At 32.8% G+C, this 19,615-nt stretch overlaps 1 protein-coding gene across 6 annotated transcripts in view; it reads right to left on the bottom strand.

Annotated features, from left to right (window-relative positions):
• Window positions 1-19,615, bottom strand: part of LOC106867369 (protocadherin gamma-A10) — a 63,869-nt gene that overhangs the window by 12,024 nt on the left and 32,230 nt on the right. For all 6 annotated transcript variants that reach the window (XR_008265509.1, XM_014912220.2, XM_014912221.2 and 3 more), the window contains exon 2: window positions 6,317-8,736. Coding sequence is in view for 5 of the 6 variants with exons in the window: in XM_014912220.2 (XP_014767706.1) it covers window positions 6,317-8,689 (2,373 nt within the window). In the remaining variant the exon portion in view is untranslated. The remainder of the gene's footprint in view (window positions 1-6,316; window positions 8,737-19,615) is intronic.

The raw sequence follows: 19,615 nt of genomic DNA, 5'->3' as shown, positions 1-19,615 counted from the left end.
TCTTCAAAAATCAAACAAACAATTAATTGATGTTACAACATTGAATACTTTAAAAAACGTGAAATAATGTATTCAGCTGTACTCAAATGCAGTTTGAGTAAAAGGTTGAATAGAATCATGGAGTACGCAACTCAACTTAACTAGTGATCTTCCAAGTTTTAGTTCTTTAAATTACATTTTGTCTAAATTATTGTGCCTTTTTTATAATTATTTTGTTCAAATATATGTGCATGTATGCATGCACATATTTTAGAATTCTTATTGATTGTATTCTTCCATATATTGTATAATATCTCTTATCTTCTCCCTTACTGGTTGTAAATGTGTTTTTCCATTTCACATTTCATGCTTCATGCCATCTGTCTTTTCTTTGTAACCCCTCATGAAAAGTTCTATATTTTTTTGAGGCCCTGAGGCTAATAAAGAAAAGATTCCTTTTATTAGTAGTAGATGGTAAATTGGCAAAATCATTAGAGCAGGGGGACAAAATGCTTGTGTTATTTAGTTACGGCACTTGTCTTTCATTCCCCACTGAGACTAATAAGTATCAGTCAAGTACTTGGGTCAGTGGTATAAACTATACTCCCCCTTCAGAATTATTAGCCTTGTATCTAAATTAGAAAGGGTTTTCATTACCATCATTGTCATATAATATCAATGCCCTAGCATGGACACTACTGACAAGCTGAAACATATACAAGAATATATCGTAATTATTATTATTATTATTATTATAAAGGCAGTGAGCTGACAAAATCGTTAGCACACTGGACAGAATGCTTAGTGGTTTTTCACCTGTTACTACATTCTGAATTTAAATTCTGCTGAGGTTGACTTTACCTTTCATCCTTTTAGGGTTGATAAAATAAGTACCAGTTGAACACTGGGGTCAGTGTAATCAACTCATTCCCTCCCACCAAACTGCTGCCCTTGTGGGAAAATTTGAAACCATTATTATTATTGTCACTCAGGTGGTGTGTCGGGCAAAATATTTTGTAGCATTTCATCAGTCCTTACATTCTGCATTCAAATTTCACTGAGGTTGAGTTTGCTTTTCATCCTTTCTAGGTTGATAAAATAAGTACCAGTCAAACACTAGGGTCAATGTATTCAACTTTTCCCCTCCCCTGAAAATGCTGGCTTCATGCCAGAATTTGAAACCATTTTTATTATTATTATAATTCAGGCAGTAACCTGGCAGAATTGTTAGCATGCTGGGGCAAAATATTTTAGTGTCGTTTTGTCCATCTTTATGTTCTAAGTTAAACTTCTCCCAAGGTTGACTTTGCTTTTCATCTTTTCAGAGTTGATAAAATAAGTACCAGATGAACACTGGAGTCAATATAATTGACTAACCCCCTCCACTGAACATGCTGGCCTTGTACTAAAATTTATAAATTATTATTATTATTATATTTTTTAAAGATTGATGTAACTCTTCACAAAGATAAATAGACAATAAGAAGAGGATGATGTGATTTGTCATAGATTAGTTATTTAAGGGTGTGAACGATATTTTGATAGCTCATCTGTCTTCTTCAAGTTCAAAATGTAAAATGAAAACGACTGCAGAAACACAGAAATTCAAAATGTAAACAAGGAAACCCTGTGTTCCTATGTTCAGAGAATGACATCATCAGGATTGAACGTTTCTGAGAGCACATGTCACAATTCCAATATCCTTCAGCCTCTTAAGTTGCAGTTTGGGTGTTGTGTCAAGTGCACCAATTACAATAGGAACAATTTTCACCTTCGTGTTTCACCATCTGTTTATCTTTCTGGTTAGGTTCTAATATTTCTCAATTTCCTTGATCTCCACTTTGGTAACATATGGTATTGCAAAGTTTATGATCTTACACTATTTTTTTTTCCCTATCATTTTTGATCATATCTAGTTTCCTTGCTTCAATAGTATTGTCAGTTCTTAATGCAAATTCCCATAAAATTCTGCAATTATTAATCATCATCACAGTCTCCAGCTTGTGTTTATCCTACTTCACTGACTTTGAAGCAATGAGCATGGTTAACATCTCTATACAACCATGCATGTATGTGTGTGTGGTATGGTAATGTATAGTTATTGGATCAACATCAATATATTGCTTGTTACTTCTTTCATTGATCATGGAAGGATAAAATACAAGGCCATTCTTAATGCAGTTTAATATCAGAATCTAACTAATGCTAATATAAATAAATTGAAAGTTAAATGGAAAACTTTGCTGGAAAAATGTGAACACTTTTGCATTCTTCTAAATTCATAACTACAGGCTGATCTAAATGATATATACCTACAATGGATGCAAAGAGGGAGCGAAAGTCTGATACATATATGCACCCTTCAGTAATCTCTGTAGATTATGAAGAATGTCTTTCAGTGATGGCTTTGTCTAGCTGATACAGAGAGCTTAGAGTTCTTAACAACAGTTACCTTTTGTCAAATATCACATCATTGTTGAATTATTAACTGTAGCACAAAAAAAACAACAACCCATTACACTTGCACTTCATTCAGAAATATTCATTGTATGATTTGCCTTAGCATATGACCATGGATTAGCAGCCACCACATAATGAGATCTGTGAAATAGATGAACTTTCTGATCTGAGTTATTGAGTCTTTCCACAAAAAGAAGCACCATACTCCAGTGTAGTTGTTATTGCTTGAACTAACCAACAACATCTTGGTTGGAGACTCTGTCCTCCCTGTGGATGCCCATGATTGTGTGCAGTGATCTTGTATGGAACTGTTCCAGCTGCCTGATGTGCCACTGGTATAGAGTCCATGTTTTACAGCAATGTGGAGAGAATGACAGCTTTGTATATTTTAAGTTTCATGGACAGCAACATGCCTTTCTCTGATAGTACTTTAGCTCTGAGTCTATTGAGTGCTTGGCTGGCTTTCTGGATCCTGGATGTGATCGCTTTATCCAGTGAACCATCTGTAGAGATGATGCCACTTAGGTACCTGAAGCTTTCCACACAATTCAGCTCAACCCCATCGATGGCGATGGCTGGCTTAGGTTTTGTTGTGTTTGGAGCTGCCTGGAGCAGACAACTGATGTATGGTGAGCTGAAGGAAGGCACAAGGCAATGAGGAAGACTCAAGTTAATATTTCTATGTTTAACACATAGAAACATTAACAATGTATCTGGGATAACTGCAACACCTCCAAGCCAATCACCTGGTTGTTTTGGCTCCAAAGAATAACAGGTAAATCTCCCTTAAATCACATCTTACTATCTTAAGTAAGGACAGAATACATTAGAGAGGGTACTTCTACATGCACAAATGTCTTTGATTGTAAGTCTACTCAGTCAGAGCTGATCAGGACCTAAACACCTAAGCAAATTCAAAATGCATACACTCACCAGACTATTGTGTTTATGAGCTTCTATAATAAATTCTAAAGAATGACAAATTGGCTTACACTGAATCCACCATATTAAAACTTTGTAGACAAAACCAAGCTTCATGCTAAATATACAAAATATCTCCTTAAAAATGGTAAATATAGTCCAGTAGTTGCTGAACATATTTTTATGTATTCATATTTGGAAAATAATTTTGTTTCAACATGAATTTATTTCTCTGTTATAAAATATCAACTCAAAGTTTTCATTCAGTTTCCTTGTCTCAATACATGCAAATTTACAAATGCATACAGTTATTCACAAATATTTACATTTATTACTTTACTGCTATTTTAAATTTAAATTTATGTTCTCTATTACTTAAGATTCGTTTGTAGTTAATAGATTCATAACTATTGATTTTGCACACTGCATGATTTAAACTTGTTCTTATTATCATTCTCAAATATTTAATTTCCTGACTACTAAGTGTGAATTATAAAAACGTTTGGCTTCATTTTTTACATGAGAGACATTGAATATGTTAACTGACAGCCAGAAACTTTATTATTCTTCTCATCTGAAATAATTAATGATATCTTTCTTGATATTATTTTCCACAGAAGACCATATCAATAAACTCTTAGAAACACACACATGAATATAAATATGAACTTGTTAATATCCTTTTCTTCTATTATGGATTAAATTAATCCACAAAAGAGGATATTACTATACATGTCTTAATTTTTTTCTTTCTCACATTTTCATAACTACCGCTGTCTCAAGCAATTTTCACTGACCTCTCAATCATAAATATCTAAACATCAAGTAATATTGTTATTAAAAGTTTAATTCTTTACACTTTGTTATACTAATCTTATTGGGAAAATTAGAACACTTTTGAATTTGTGAATTTGAAAGTGCTATTAAACAAAATCTTGAAATTAGTGTAATGGCTAATTGTATCATTATTTGTTGTATAATATGCAAAAGAAAAGAACCAGCTAGTTTTAACTTGTGACAGACTACATTTAATATATATATAACTTTATTACTGCAAATGATAAATCATAAACATTGAACACTAAATATAAAGAATCACTGAACAATATGCCATTATCAATTCTCAATAAGATGTTTCTGGATTCATTATCTAAAAATATAACATAAAAAAAAATAATCAAGTTATAGCTATTTATTTCACCATGAATCTTCATCTGTGTCATCAATTCTAGTTGAAGACTTCACCACCATAAATTGCTTGATCAGTCACTATAACAAACTACCAGAAGAAAGAATCTAATGTATTCCACCCATCATCCAAGTCTTTTACACGAAGCCACTTTGATCAAAGAAACACATCAAAAGAGAATGGCTTTCGTCACAAAACTTATCTTTAAAATATACCATAGACAGTCTAGACTGTAGAGTATCTTTTCCACTTGAGAATTTTTGACCTCTGCTAAGTTTATCTGAAAATTATTTGATGTTGTATTGCAATAGCTGAAAAATCAATATACATCAATAAAGACAATACTTTGATAATGACTACCTATTCAAGTTACAGAGAAAGAATATCAAAGAGGAGCTGCTAAGAAAACTGATTATATTGAGAAGCAAGCAATATATTTTATTTTGACATAGTTGTTGCCCTGTTCACATTATATGGATGATATAGCTGCTTATTATATAGGTTTCACTCCATCCCCTATTGCTGAGATAAAAGAAAAGAAATGAAAATCAGCTGGATATTCCATTTGTTTTTGCATACAATTATTTATAATTTGAGGACATTTTATGATTGTTGTATGTTAAATGGTACTAAGTTTGGTCAACAAAAGATATTGTCAAAAGAAAATCATGAAAAAATATAGATATTGTCATAAGAAAACAATGTAAAACATTACTTGTGTTTTATTAATGGAGAAAGAAATGAGAAATGAAGTGAAATGAAAATATGAGTCAGAGAGGTGGAGAAAGGGATGAATAGGGTTGACTAACTAGATGGTTAAATATGAAAAACCAAAGTAAGAACAATGGAACAGGTAAAAAAAAGAGGGGGAGTTAGAAAAAGAACAAGATGAAGAAATAAATAAAATAATTAAATTACTTCAGGTTCACAACTCTAGTTCAAAAAGAAATATAGACAATATCTTTTAATGATATTTAATAAGTGTTAATACTATATTTCTGGTTTATATTCCTAATATTTTCTATATCTCAACATCTGCAATCTAAGCAAACAATACTGAATGTTGGAATTTTGTAAAGTTGTTTAACAAACAGTCAATTTCCAAATCACAGACTATATAGAATTCTTTAATTATCTTCATATAAGCAAAGACAGTTAATTGTTATATATCCCATTTGTGTTATGCAGTCTATTAGAAATATTTACCTGAGATAGGAATTAAAGTTCTTTTATGGCTAGTAATAACACCATTCAGCATTATATATCTCATATGAGAGAAGTGATTAGAATGATTGAATGAAACAAGTGAAGTAGTAACATGAAGTGGCTACTGAGGTTTCCTTTCATTAGTTTGACCAACGCCCTAAAGCAAAGTAAAGTGAAATGAGATGTTTGTTAATAATTGGATTAATATCAATTTTCTGATTTTGGTTTTGATACAGTAGTCAAATTGAAGTAGATATTAAATAATGAAAGTCTTTAAAAAATTAAACAAACAGTATCAATTTAATTTTCATTATCTTGAAGAAATTAGATAATCCTTTTTCATATTAGGAGTAGATGCTGGTGTGTTTATGTCCCCATAACTTAGCGGTTTGGCAAAAGAGACAGATAGAATAAGTACTAGGCTTACAAAGAATAAGTCCTGGGGTCGATTTGCTTGACTAAAGGTGGTGCTCCAGCATGGCCACAGTCAAATGACTGAAACAAGTAAAAGAGTGAAAGAGTACTTATACGTTTATGAATGAGTGAGTTTAGATAGCTTACCTTAGAAACTTTTGGGAGGCTTCTCATAATTGTTGATGTTTTCCATTCCATTTGTGGGCCTTCTTCTGGCTGAAATTGGTTCCTAGATCTATTTGACTGGTTATTTCTGTTAAGCATCTCTTCTGGGTGCATGCTGCTAGGGGTAGTAGTAGTTTGATAGATCAGCTGTCTCATTTCTGTGCGAGATTGATATGGAGGGTTTCCCCGAGCTCTCACAGAGCCATTTCTTCCATTATTGCATCGGACAACACAGAGCGTTATAGAAATCACAATTGCCACAGATATTATCACAGCTGAAACTACAATTATAATTACCCACGTTACATCAATCATACTGTCAGATTGTATTTGAACAGCAGTTAATGATGGAGATGTCTTGTTACTAACAGTTAAGGTCAAAGACATTGTAACTGATGCTGAAAGAACTGGAGTACCACTGTCTTTGACCCTAAACTGCAGTTGATATGATCCAGCATCATTTTGGTAAACTTTTCGAGAGAAAGACAAAGTGCCAGTGTAAGAATTGATTACAAATAACCGATTGTTGTTTCCTTTTAGAATTTCATATCTCAAGAAAGCATTTTCCCTACTGTCTCTGTCAGAGGCTTTCAGAACTGTGATGTCATTATTACTTTGGGGATGATAGTGGACATCAAGACTAAAAGGATTAACACTAGGAAATGTAAAATAAGGGGCATTATCATTTTCATCTAAAATTTCAATGGTGATATTTGCTGTGTTATTCAGAGATGGTCTTCCTTTATCCTTAACTAAAACTTTAAACTCATAAATATGTTGTTTTTCTCTATCAAGTGACATAGATGTCGATATGAATCCTGAATCAGTGATTTGGAAAGGAAGAAAGTCTCCATTGTAACCAAACAAAGTATATGTTAGTTGACCTCCAGATCCTAGGTCTGGGTCTGTGGCATTGATATAACCTACTGGAAACTTATCTTTCTCATTTTCAAATGTAAGAAATTTAAAAGAATCTGAGATAAAGTGTGGTTGAACATCATTAACATCCATCACTTGTAGAAAAAATCTTTTCTGTACTTTGCGAGAAGGGGATCCTTTGTCTTCACATGACAAGGTAATATCATAGTGATCCTCAGCTTCCCTATCCACTTGACTTTTCATTACTATTTTATACTCTTTAGAACCCATTGCTAAGAGCTTGAATTTTTCATGTTTGATATCACAGCTGACCTGACCATTATGTCCTACATCGTTGTCAGTGACCATCACATAGGCAATGAAACTACCAACTTTGATATCCTCAGAGATAGTTGCTGTGTCATCACTTAGAGCTGAAACAAAATCTATATCAATGGTTGGAGGATTGTTGTGTTGGTTGATAACATTTACTAGAACTGTTGCTATAGAACTGAGAGGAGGGCTCCCTGCATCTCTGGCTTCAATATATAATTTATATGTAAGCTTTTCATCAAGGTTGTAATTTTTTTGTAAAAATATCTCTCCTGTAGTCTTATTCAAACTAAAATGACTTTTTACTACATCAGAAGTCATTGGACTAAAGAAGTATGAAACTTTGTTGTTCTGTCCTTGATCAAGATCTGTTGTAGATAAAACAGCAACAGGTAAATGAATGTTTGGCATATTTCTAATTGAAATATTATATATTTTCTGGGAGAAAATTGGTCGGTTGTCATTCTCATCCTTGATAGAAATCTGAACCACTAAGGAACTTCTTTGAGTAGGTGAACCACCATCACTAGCAATAAGTTGAATGTGGTAGTTACTTTTTACTTCTCTGTCTAGTGTCTGATCTAAAACAATTTCAAGGGTGGATATACCATCTGCTCTTTTCGAAACAAATAATGAAAATGGTTCCTCATGAAGCTTTTCAAGTTGATAATGAATTTGTGAATTGAGAATGCCTACATCTCTATCTATGGCATTAGGGATTGATTTTCTTGCTCCTTTGCGATCATTTTCAGAGAATTCTATGCTAATACTTTTACCAGGAAATTCAGGCTGATGATCATTGGCATCTTCTATTATTACTTTTATTTTTAGAATTCTCATAAAAGTCTTGGCTTTTCGGACAGCAGCTTTGACAATTTTAAAACATTCTTTATTATATGTACACAAAGTCTCTGCATCCAGTTTCTGAGCAGTGTACAGTTTTCCTGATTTGGTGACATTGAACAGTTGAGAACCTATTCTTTGCAACAGGCTGAATGCTATCAGCCTGCTGTCTCCAGGTAAAACACTGCCCAGTAGCTGAGAGTCAGCTGCAATGTCGCCGATGTATGTAGCTGGACTTCTTTCTTCTTTCACATGATAAATAAGGTCCACACACAAAGAAACATGTAGAAATGAAAATGAAAACCATATTTTCATCAACATATTCCACTTTGTAGTATGAAGACTTCAGATGCAACGGTAAAATAAACCTGGAATTAAAAAATGGAAACACTTTAGTCTTTTATCTGACATAGTCTGATTTGCAAGTTTATTCCAAATAAGATAATCATATAGTTTCAAATATTTATAACCAAATTTTTTTCATATGTTTCTCCTTGTGAACTCAACTCTTCCCTGTTTAAATAATGATTTCTAAGCTGTAGAAAGTAACCTAAAGCTAAAGGTATATCCCAAAAGCCCGTCTGACAGCACTCTGTGCTTGTAGAGTTTATCTCAAACTGGTAGTGCCCCTTGATAGCACTGCCAGGCCAAGGACATCTGGAAATTATCTATGATAGTTCCTGACCAAAACGTCCTCTAGAACAGACTAGCCAGCTTATTTTTGTCAGCATCCAGAGTCTCCCCAAGAATGTCATCTCACTTCCCCACCACTAATCTTCTATAAATTTCTAAAGTGGAAATTGCCCAAATGGTAGAGGGCTGTGAGTGCCTGATGACATTGTAGGTGCCAGTCTCTCAGTCTTTTCTTCACCCAGGACTATTAGAATAATAATAATAATAATAATAATAATAATAATAATAATAATAATAATAAAGCCACTGAGAATAAAATTGTAGACATTATTTATAATATTATTTTGTTACTTTACAACTGTGACAATGAGGTTTTAACAAATTTTATGTTCTATGACATCTTTACTTTGATATCACAGAAAATTGCATATGGCTGGACTTGAACCCACAGCCTCAGTGAATGAAATGCAACTGAGCTGTGGATTCTTAGGAAAAGTATCAGTAATATATATATATAAAACACTTAATCTAAAATATTTGTTTGTCAGTCAATTATTTTACAAATAATGTAAATGTTATGTCTATAATAAATTATTTTTTACATTGTTCCAGGCTTATCAATTATCTTATGAATAAATGTTGCCTATAACAGATTACGTCTACAATTTCAATCCATACTTTCTCAGTCAACTACTTAATGAATAATATAAATGCTATATGTCTTAATAGATGGAGTTTATTTAAAGCATTACATAAATATACAATAATAGAATAATATTATAGTTAGTGGAATCTTTTTATAAATTATTCAAAGGGCCATTCATCCATGGTTTGTTTCCAGAGCTGTATTGTGGCCATCACACTTTACCTTGGCCCAACCCCCTTATTGTCAATATGCATTATGGCCATGTACAATGGGATGAATCAGCCTCCTTATTTTTTTTATATTATTAGGACAGTTTAAATTAATTATTTTCCTGACATAAGAACAATGTTTGGAAATATGCAAACCTCAAAATTTAAGCACAGAGTTAGTTCCATAAAAATCCAAGCCAAATATCAATAACTAAGCTGCCATCATATACACCAATGTAAACTATTGGAGATATCTCTTCAGCTTGAATTGTCTGTGGTGATAATGTAAATACAATTCCATTTTGAATATCAAATACAGATATCTACTCAAGTGAAAAATTTCAGTTCAAACATTTTATCTATTTGAGTTGGGATGGTGCATTACATAAACATGTGTTGTATATATTTCAGTTCAGGTCATTGCTTGAAAAGCTTTCAAAACTGTATAATCAGACATCAGAATCTCTCTGTTTAGATATCATAATCTGTAGTATGTCAAAAGGGTGGAGGAGATCATCTTGACAACAGTACATCAGACTGAATATGTTAGAATATGTGATGTTTTTCCTTTCTGTTTAACGTTGAATTCTTTCTGCGATTAATAAGTACCAGGAATATACTAGTTAAATTCAAAAGACTCTACAAAAGTTGATCAAGCATCTTATTGATATAATCATTTTAACTTGATCAAGAAATATGATTGGCTGATGAAGATTTTATGAGTTCATATTCAAAAGTTTATAAATGTTACTTCACTTGCAACAAAAGAAGGCAAAGTATCCAGTCATCACACTTATTTATTTAGTCCATACAATGATTGTAAAGGAATTAAAGGGGGCCCATAGTGTAGACATTTATTTTATGGCCCCTTTGCCATTACCAATTCTGAGAGAAAGAGGAAACAAACCCCAGTTTTTAACTGGTACTTTATTTATTAATCCTGAAGTGATGAAAGGGAAAGCAACTCTTGGAGGGATTTGAACTCATAACACATATAGCTAGAACAAATATAAGACATACTATCCAATCTTCTCACAACTTTGCCCATTTACTATCTTCCATTCACCATAACAATGATTAAACAAATTGGAGAGTTAGTGAGGGTGACTCAACACTTTTTACATTACCATAGTATTTAACGCAAATTTCTATTCATCAATTCATTCATTCTACAACACCTACATAGATACACACATACAAAATAGGTTGTAGGATATGTATATATATTAAAGTAAAGGTAGATAGATTCTTTCTTTTATTTTTCACTTGTTTTAGTCATTTGACTGTGGCTATGCTGGAGCACCACTTTGAGGGGTTTTGGCTGAACAAATCGACCCCAGGAATTATTTTTTAAGCCTAGTACTTATTCTATCAGTCTCCTTTACTGAACTGCTATGTTATGGGATGTAAACACACCAACACCGGTTGTCAAACAGTGATGATGGGCAGGGATAAACACAGACACAAAGACATGCACACTTAGATATATACATGATGGGCTTCTTTCAGTTTCTGTCTACCAAATCCACTCCTGAGGCTTTGGTCAGCCCAAGGCTATAGTAGAAGACACTTGCCCAAGGTGCCATGCAGAGGGACTGAACCCTAAACCATGTGGTTGGGAAGCAAGCTTCTTACCACACAGTCATATGTATATTAAAGGGAATCTATGATGGAGATAATTAGTGTAAAAGAGTAGTACCTAACAAACACATTAAAGAGAAGAAAGGGTTCTAAATCTTTGTAATAATAATATTAGTATGATATTAGGGAAAACAAATTGCTTGATAATTCTGGGCCATTAAAAAGATGATATAGGAAAGGAAAGGCAGTAAGATTATCAAAAATATAGTAAGCATAAATGCTTGACATTGATAATATATTAAGTTTAATTGTAAATGATTGTGCTTGTGTTTCAACCTTAGAGGTACATATAAGAGTTAAGGATTCATAAAGAGGAATTTATGACAAAAAGACTGGTTTAATTTTGACCATAAAATTTATATTGTCCAAGAATAAAGATGACTTAATTATGCAATAACTAAGTTTTTAAAAAAATACATATCAAATTCAGAAACGTCTTAATAGTCTAAATCAGTTTAAATTCACCTTGCATTGACACAGACATACATACCCAAACAATTAAATGAAGCATATTAGAAACTTAATTTCAAAAACATACAGAAACTAATAATAATAGACTACATTTATTACATTTATAGAAGATACATATAACCACAAGCCTAGTTAATAATTGCTTACTTCATTCTCAAATGGCAAGATTGCTCTAGAGAAAGATAAAAGCTAAGCAAAACACTAGATTCAATAAATATAGTAATTTTATCAAGAAAAAATAGATAAGACCTTGTTGGGATTCTGAAAACAAACAAACAATAAAAGTAAACTTGCTAGATGACCTGTCAAAATATTGGTGAATCAATAAGAAAAGTGAAAAGGTTATCTTTTAGACACTCATATGGTTTCTTATTTAGAACTCCCAACCTCTCAAGGTTCTAGTCTTCATACACACTTGCAGTAGCAGTAGTACACACATGCACATTCATACAGCCCTTCATATACACATTCACATTTACAATCATTCTCTCTCATAAACTCACACACAAACATGCACACACACACACACACTGAAAGGGACAGACTGACAATGTAATGAAATTCTGAAATATTATTTTGTGTAGTAAGACATTAATAAACCCCAAAATCTATCAATAGTATTCTGAAACATTCCAAAGATGTTTACTCTTCATAATATTCAGTTGTAATTTAAATGTTGTGTACTGGAAATGTTAAACTAATATAATCAAATGTGACAAGTTGTTTATTTTACATTATTGTTATTATTACCTTTCACTTTTCACCAAAGCCAAAAGATGAAAATTAGAACTACAAATGTAGTTGAATGTAGATAAGCACACTTGAGAAGATGAAAAGAAAGAAGGGGAAAATAATGGTGAATGGAAAAAAACCCCAGATATGACAAAGATTAAGATACACACTTTGAAAATGCCTTTTTACTAATACATATCTAGTTGACAATATGAATTTACAGCTTTACTGTTAATATCTGTTGTTTTCCCTCTTTTCAAATAAGATGGAAAAATTTGATCAAAATGTAATATTTTTGTCTTTATTTGTTTGACACAATACTTCTGTGTGTTTAGAATTTAAACACAATAGAAAGTGTCATTTGGATACTTAATGTTACAAAGAATAATTAAAGCAGCGTTTTATCATATAGGTGAAAAGAAAGTTGAATTATTTAGATATTCTTTTATTCTTTTATGTGTTTCAGTCCAAAGGCTGTATAATATTCAACATAAAATTTATAGAATACATATTTGCCAAAATTCATTGGTTAATTTATATTATCTCATTTATTATAAGCTAATATATTTAATGATCTTGCTATCTGTTAATCAAACTAACGTAATTATGAAAAGGTCTTAAATATGCAGTGACCTAATCATTTACTATCACCAATATCCTCAATTATATTAATCATTCATTTTTCTGTGCTGATATGGGTCAGACAGGTCTGCTATGTAGTATACTGGCATGATTCTTTGTCATCTCAATGTGAAGTCTAGAAGTTTGGCATCATATCTGATATTTTCACTTTTTCCTTAGTTTCCTCTAGTCATTTTCTGAAATAGCCTCTTTTGTTGGTACATAGCACCTTTCTTATTCTGCACTCATCAGTCATCAACATCACAGATGTCTCTCCTGGTATACTTCCACTGGAGCATTCTCAAATTCCACCTTCGTCAGTATCATATTTATCATACACACTTATATTGTTCTTTATGAATTACATTTTCCTACTTGATACTTTCTTCATCTTTTCATCATGAAATTTTTTCAAACCACTGAACTATTCATATACACAAAGTCCTACTTCTCTGCCAAACTGCCAGAGATCCACAACGTCTTGTATATATACATTGCTTGTACATTAACCTACAAAGGTACTGCCATGATAGAAATTGCTGTCAAATCTCCTTTGAATTACTTCCTATATAAAAAGACTAGATGGTCATAGCTTGCATATATTTGATCATAGATATGATCAATCAGTTCTGATCCAGAGTTAAATAATGACAATGCTTGCATTAAAACCATGATAACGAGTTCTTACCAATTCTCTTCCTTCATATAATGCAAGCCTCTTTGCAACTAGAGACAACTTCAATGTAAAAATAATACTGTATTTTTAAGGGTGCATTTATACTATTTCCAGTTATGTCAAATTTGATGAATTCCATTTATACCAACATATACTTTACTGAAATTGTTTGATACCTTTTGATTTTAATATCTTTATTTTTGTAATGTTTTATTTCTTCTGAACCAATATTACTTGCTATGAAAGGTACCAGAAAGGGAAAATAAATAGGGTTAAATGCTTTACAATTTTTCGCTTTATCTACCTACATATTGAGCTCAGATTCCTCTGCAACTGATTATGCTTTTCATTTCACAGGGTTTCATTCAATTTATTATATATAACTACAATGTGAACATGATTTTATGGGTAAGAAAAAAAACCAAGATTTTCAATAGATAAGTCAAAATTTTCAAATAAAATTTATAAGAGAGGATACTCTATTACTCATTCAAATTATAAATAAAACATCAGCTGTTAATAAATGAAATGATATAATTAAGTTATCGTTTATGAAGGGTTTCAAACATCTTTATTTGGCACTTACACATACATACCACTATTTCATCAAATTCTGATTGTTTGTAGCTTGTCTCTGTGGAACCAGTTTTTATCTGAATATATTAACTAATTACAAATCTTCATTAATCCATTTTTATTTGTGATAAACTGAATCATATTTATTGTTTGTTGACTGAATAGTGAATAAAATGAAACATGCTGATACATATTAGGGAGAATAAAAATGTAACAATACATTGATAAAAGCTTTACAGAATATGATCTTTTAGAGCTTATTATTTGTATTATGAATGTCTATTGAATATTAATAAAGACAAGAACACAAAGAGATGTTTATCCCAATTATAGATTAGAACATCTTTCTATGAATATTTAGTGTAATCTAATTTCAAGCATGCTTAGAATAATAATTTAAACAATAAATCAGTTTATAGCTTTGTTTTTCTGTGCAAACATTCACAATTCTTGAGAAAAGAGTTAATAATTTGATTATATATTTGAAGTAAATCTCACAATTTTATCATGTTGTTAAAAGTCAAACATGTTTGCAATGTTAACCAGGTTGTATGATTTATTCTTATTGCATATACTTAGCTTTCTTCTTTATATGGACACATCAATACTTCATATCTTATTCACATAATAATCTGCATTGAAACCGTCCTTCAAATTCCTATTATACACCCACTGTGTCATTCACACTTTCACGTTTATCTGTATTTCATTTGTTTTGTTCTTACATAATTTAACATGAATAATCTTTTCATATTGAAATGTGCTTCATCTTTTCATCAGGAAACTTCTCCAAACCACTATAAACCCTATTACAACAATGTCCCTATTATACCCCTATCAGTGAAGTCACACCTTACCTTCAGTTTTCTTGACACAGATTAACAGATTATTTTCCCTAGATTTAAAAAGTTTACAGAATCTTTGTGGATTCTAAATTTTGAATTTTAGTTGTGAGGATTTTACTAATATGTCAGTTATTGATTCACCCCCTTCTTATTTTTTATTATTATATGAACCCACTCTATCAAATGAATTTTAGATCAAGAAATGCAAATTACAGTCCTTTGCTCAGAATAAGTATTTGGTGAAGTACACCTCTCAGATCTATCTAATTACCAACAGAAAATGTATGTTTTATCACATTTGTAGTCAACTAAACTTCCTATGGCTCAATTCTATTTCGAGCTATTTTTAGCATTTCTGTTATCTGTGATTTTTAGATTTAAATATTTTTAATTCCTGTCTTGTTAGCAGTTTGTGAAGCTATGCTAATCACTATTGATAAGCCTGTCATATTTAACTTATTAAGTTGAACAGATAACTTCCTCTCCTAAATATCATAAGGCAATTAGACTAGAGAAGTTTAAAATGTGTCTGTCTCGTTAATTTTTAACTAATTTTTATAGTTTGTTCATTGATTTGGTGGACAATGTTACTTTCTCTTTTATGAATCTTCTAACTCTATAACAACACTTCATTTTCCTTTCTTATAGCTATCATTACAAGTTTTCTCCCTCTTCTAGCTCTACTATAATGACTTCTTCTTACTTAAATTGTGCCTACCTCAATCCTAAGTGCCATATTAACCACTTTTTTTAACCCTTTTTCCTCAAACATCATTTCTCTGGAACCCCTTCCCTATCCATATTTTCCCTCCAGTTGACATCTTGCAGTTGTTCTACCATGTCGTCCTCATTGATCTTTCAGGCCATGAGTGCAACCCTTTTATTCTAACCAAGCCACTAACAAAAACACACCAATTTTCTCCAACTGTTTACTTTCTGATTATTTTAAGACCTCTTGCTATCATAAACTTATCACATATCATATCTCTTAGAATATTTACAAATTTCCTTCACACTACTACTTAGCTAAGTAAACTATCTGCCTGGTTCTTTGTTCATTACTTTCCTCCCACTCCTGTGTTTTCTCTGTAACTTAGCATACCTCAGGCTAAGAAACAAAAGAAATGCTAAACAGTTTACTTCTGAAAAGTAGGATTCTTTCTTTTATAACACACACACACACACACACACACACACACACACACACACATGCATGCACATAAAGTATTAGAACTTTGTTGAATATATTGAAACACTGTTCACTTTCATGTTTATTTTTATATAATGGAAAGTTTAGAGGTATCTGTTTCTGTATGAAATGCTGTAGTGGTCCATGAAAAGAATTAACCACAGAATTTTACTGGAAGGAAGATATTCAGAATGACAGTAAAATAAAAAAATAAATAAAAAAAATTAAAATGTCAGCTCTTCCAACATGCATGACTTGCAAGTGAAATGATAGTTAACTACAGAGCCAGCACAAGTAAAATAACATCAGTGAAGAAAATGATGTAGAATCTAACAAAACACACAGATCTGACCCCTTAAGCAACACCATCAAAGTTCTACTGTTATTTATAAAAGGAAGATAATTGACATTCAGGGAGAAAAAATGTGCTTGCAAAGTACCCATCCAATTTCATTGTGAACAAAGGGACTAAATCAGTGGTAAACTAGCCCCAAACTATTTAACTACAAACAAATTAGTTGTAATCTTTCTTCCAGAATGCCTATTAGAATGTTATCAATGGTTACATATGACAAAAGAAATTCACAATACTACTTTAATAGTCATCGATAGCAAGAAAAGTAAAAAAAAAAAATGGTCTTCCAGTATACTACAACTTCATTAGTTGAAAGTTTAGCACTGTTCTGTTGATGATGTCATTAGCAGAAATTTTCTCAGCATTTTGTTGACAATTTCATGTGTAGAATGTTTCTCACTATTCAGTTGACATCACTACTTTTAATAAGTACACCGTACACATTATCTATGCCAATGATAAATCTATTTTTTATGTTGAATATTCTTATTGTTATTTAGATCTGTAAGAAAGCCTAATAGTAGCTTTTCATCTACACGCACCATTTTATAGATAGACATTCTCATCAAACTATATAGCAACCATACATATTCTATTTCAGATTGCTACGCGCGCGTGCGCGCGCACACACACACACACACACACACACACACACACCATAATCATTGTCATTCTTGTCATTATTATCATCAATATATCAGTTTTCCAAACTGTATGGGTTCGATAGGTGTCACAGTCTACATTACCTTGCAGTATTTCATTTGTCTTTACATTCTGAGTTCAAATTCTTTTGAGGCCGACTTTGCCTTTCATCCTTTCAGGGTCAATAAATTAAGTACCAGTTGCGTAATGTGGTCGATCTAAGTGACTGTCCCTCCTCTCTCTCAAAATTTCAGGCCTTGTGCCTAAAGTAGTAAAGAATCTACATTATCTTGTGCATGCAGCAGCAGAGAAAACTGGCTGATTTTGGTGACTTTTCGTATGCTCTTCCTATCACTCATCACTTTACTGAACATACTGGGTGCATTTTATCATGCCACTTGGCAATAGAGGAGGACTAAAGAGTTCTCTCTACCTTGTAGCAGTTTTTGCTTAAAGTTATGGTTCTTCATCCTTCAATGGGTTGTCAAAGTCCTTTGTCATACCGCAACTCCAGCTGATGAGCCATTAAAGAAAAAATCTGAATATCAGTCCAGCCGGAGAATTCATGAAATAATTATTGGTTGGGAGAAATTAGGATATCACAAATGGAGTGCAGAAATTTTTTTGTGCGTGTGCACAAAATATTCAGTATTCTGAGATGAATGCATATATTCAAGGCAATGCCATGTGACTGAGATTGAAAGAGGATAACTAATGTATGTGATCTAGAAGACAGAATGTACTAAGGCTAAGGCTGCCTGAGAAGAAAGAAGTATAGGAATACTGGCACTCGGAGTACAGGAGGAGAGAGTGAACTAGTTGTAAGTGATTCACAAGTAGTTACCTTCACATCGAGATGGGATCAAGTGATGAGAGTGATGTCAGAAAAAATAGAGAATAGGTGGAACCAGTACTAGTGAATGTTACAATGAAGTGTTAGGGACAGGGTCAGGGTAGGTGCACAAGCATTTCTAGTTGCATTGGAAGAAATGTGCAGTCATACTGTCACTTTGATAGGATGCTGGGAATTGAGAAGGAGAGATGAGCAATTGACATGGGTGAAAGGATGCAGTAAATAGAAAAGATCTGCTGCCATTCTTAGTCATACTGACTGCATAGTAGAGTGAGGTTGAGAAGAAAAAGAGGAAATGTTTGAGAGCTGAACAATAGGGGTGTGGGTTCAGAGGAAGAAAGAAAGAATGGTATGAGTGAAAGAAATGGGGTGGTGATGGGGGATAAGTTAGATGGATGTTAGAGGGTGAGTGGCTATAAAAGAAGTTAATGATGTAAACTTGACAGTTTATATACATGCCAGTATATGTGTATACAAGTACATACATTTGTCTAACAATACATGTCTATGTATATATACAAATAGACATATACATAATGATTTTAGTGTCATCTTACCACACATGGACAGGTAAGAGGGCCTTCTCTCACACTGTATGGAGAATACTTTGAAGGCAATAAAAGTGTAAACATGTAAAACTAAATGAATTAAATAATATTGCAAAACTCCAGTTTCTTTGGGGTACCCACCTCACCAAGGCAATGATTAGTGACTAAGACCTTTGGAAATATGCTGTGCTTGAGAAGGCCCGGCAAGCCAAGTGAGACCATAACCTATGCTAGGGGTGTAACCAGCTCACTTTTGCGTACCTTTCCTTCATTGGACACTAAACTCTGCTTGCTAAGACCTGTTGAGGCAAGTGAAATCGAAATAGAAATCAAATTCGATGACTGGCATCCGTGCTAGTGGAGTGCTAAGAGCACCATTCGAGTGTGATTGTTGCCAGAGCAGCTGACTGGCTTGCATGCCAGTGGAATGTAAAGAGCACCATTCGAGTGTGATTGTTACCAGCATCACCTTACTGGCACTTGTGCCAGTGGCACATGAAAAATATTCAAGCGAGGTTGTTGCCAGTGCCGCTGGACTGGCTCCTGTGCAGGTGGCACGTAAAAAACAGCATTTGAGCATGGCCGTTGCCAGTACCACCTGACTGGCCCT

This window comes from Octopus bimaculoides, chromosome 14, assembly GCF_001194135.2.
Source record: "Octopus bimaculoides isolate UCB-OBI-ISO-001 chromosome 14, ASM119413v2, whole genome shotgun sequence".
Taxonomy (NCBI): domain Eukaryota; kingdom Metazoa; phylum Mollusca; class Cephalopoda; order Octopoda; family Octopodidae; genus Octopus; species Octopus bimaculoides.
This window is presented reverse-complemented; position numbering and strand designations above follow the sequence as displayed.